Source organism: Pollicipes pollicipes, unplaced genomic scaffold (assembly GCF_011947565.3).
Source record: "Pollicipes pollicipes isolate AB1234 unplaced genomic scaffold, Ppol_2.1 Scaffold_4002;HRSCAF=4701_pilon_pilon_pilon, whole genome shotgun sequence".
In the NCBI taxonomy this organism is placed as follows: Eukaryota; Metazoa; Arthropoda; class Thecostraca; order Pollicipedomorpha; family Pollicipedidae; genus Pollicipes; species Pollicipes pollicipes.
Window position 1 is genome coordinate 22076283 of NW_023596420.1, and position 1920 is coordinate 22078202.

The 1920-nt window shown below is 69.2% G+C and overlaps 1 protein-coding gene across 1 annotated transcript; it reads right to left on the reverse strand.

The window, feature by feature from the left end:
* Positions 1-6: 6 nt before the first annotated feature.
* Positions 7-1619, reverse strand: LOC119094237 (suppressor of cytokine signaling 5; the record flags this gene model as incomplete). Its single annotated transcript, XM_037217311.1, has 1 exon — positions 7-1619. A coding segment is annotated over one exon (1182 nt), but the record flags the coding sequence as incomplete, so codon positions are not given.
* Positions 1620-1920: the final 301 nt, after the last annotated feature.

The window sequence follows — 1920 nt, forward strand, 5'->3', positions numbered from 1 at the left end:
ACAACCCACGCAAAACCCGCTACACAACAGTCAGGCAAGCTCCGACACAGGTCAACACGGCAGCCATCTTATAACAAATCATAGAATTATAAAATACAAAGCCGCCCGCCGGGCGGCGGCAGTGCGCACGCGTCGGCCGAGTTTTGGCAGTATCGGGGCCAAACGAGTCGGCCACGCTAGCCCGTCGTTTCCTCAGCGGAGCGGTGGCTGCATCACAATCGGCGCCGATCGCGCCGCGAGAGCACGCTTTGTAACGGTGTACATCCACGACGAGAGCCCGGGACATCCGGCCCCGTCTCAGCTGCCATACATGTCCCGGCGATCGACCGACCGCGTGCCGCCCCTGACGAGACAGTCGGCCAGCCGGCCAGACGGCGGCCGCCACGGGCTGGTCCTGACACGTGCCGCCGCCCCGGCACCGCTCGGCCCGGCCGCCGCTAGTCGAGCAGCTCGTACCGGCGCACGCGCACGCGCTGCTTGTAGTGATACTCCATTAGGAACTGTCGCAGCGGACGCGGCAGGCGCAGCTGGTTGATGCCGTCATAGTTGATGCACGACACGATGGCGGCGCGGCACAAATGCGTGAGCGGAAACACGAACGTCCGGTTCAGAGGCCGCGTCAGCATCGGCTCGAAGAACATGCAGCAGCTCGGGTCCTTGTAGTGCTCGATCAGACCGGTCACGGTCGACGACGCGTACACGCCCGGGTCGTGCGAGTCAAAGCTGAAGTTCTGGTTCCACTGCTCGATGCGCGCGTGCAGCGAGCGGCTGTAGCGGCGGAAGCTGACTGAGAAGAGGTACTCTTCCTGCGCCGAATCGCGCAGCAAGAACGTGCCTTCGGGCTTGTTCTCCAGCAGTCGCTCGGCCTCGTAGCGGTCCATCTCGCCCCAGTAGAACGGACTGTTGACGATACGCAGCAGATCCGGCACCAGGCAGTGGATGTAGTCGACCGTGGTGTGCACGGTGCGCTGTACCAGCGAGCCGTCCATGGCCAGCTGAGCGAAGTGCGACACCAGCAGCTGCGACTCGGCGTGTGGCGCCGGCAGCGCGGCGGGCGCCGGCGGCTGCTCGGCGGCCGGAGCCGGACGCGCCACGTCCGCCCGGCCGCCGCCGCCCGGCGCCATCTCGATCCCTTCGGCGATCTCGCGAGCACGCTCCTGGCGGGCGCGCTCGTCGAAGTCGTCCGTTGGGTACTGGTCGGGGTTGAAGCGCGTCAGGTCGATGATCGGCGGCCGCGGCGGCTCCGAGCCCGACGATAGCGAGGGACTAGAGCCGCGCCGTCCGGCCGCTGCCGGCGCCGGCTCGCGACCGCCGCGGGTCCGCGACACGCGCGCCCCGGCCTGCCGCAGCGCACGCAGCGTCCGTCTGATGCGGCTCTCTTTACGGCCGGCGGCGGTCGACTCGGCTGGCCTGGCGGCGGCGGTGGTGGTTGTGATGGTGGCGGAGGCAGCAGCGGGTCGGCTGCCGGTGGCGGCGGCGGTGGCAGCGGTAACGGTGGCGCCGGTGGCGACGACCGGTCGGCACAGCTCGCACCCGGCCGCGGTCGCGGCGCCCTCCGATTCGGCTGGGCCGCACCGGCAGGCGCGTGCCGCTGCCGCCGCCGCCGCCACCGCCTGCCGCTCCAGGGCCTCGGCGTTGGCCAGCGTGCGGCCGACGGTGCCGTAGATGCCCTCGGCGGTGCGGCGGCGCGGCGGCGGCGAGCTGTCCTCGGTCTGCACGCTCACCTCACGCGACATGTCCGGCTCGAGCACCACCTCACCGGGTTCCGCCTCATTCATGCTGCAGCGTGAGAGGGTGCGACTCAGCGTGCGGCCCATGTAGTCCCGGGCCAGCGTCAGGTGCCGCCTCAGGCCGCTCATGCTCGGCGCCCGCCTGCCGGACACAAAGGGCAGTCAGTAAAAAGTATCAAATCACAGTCAA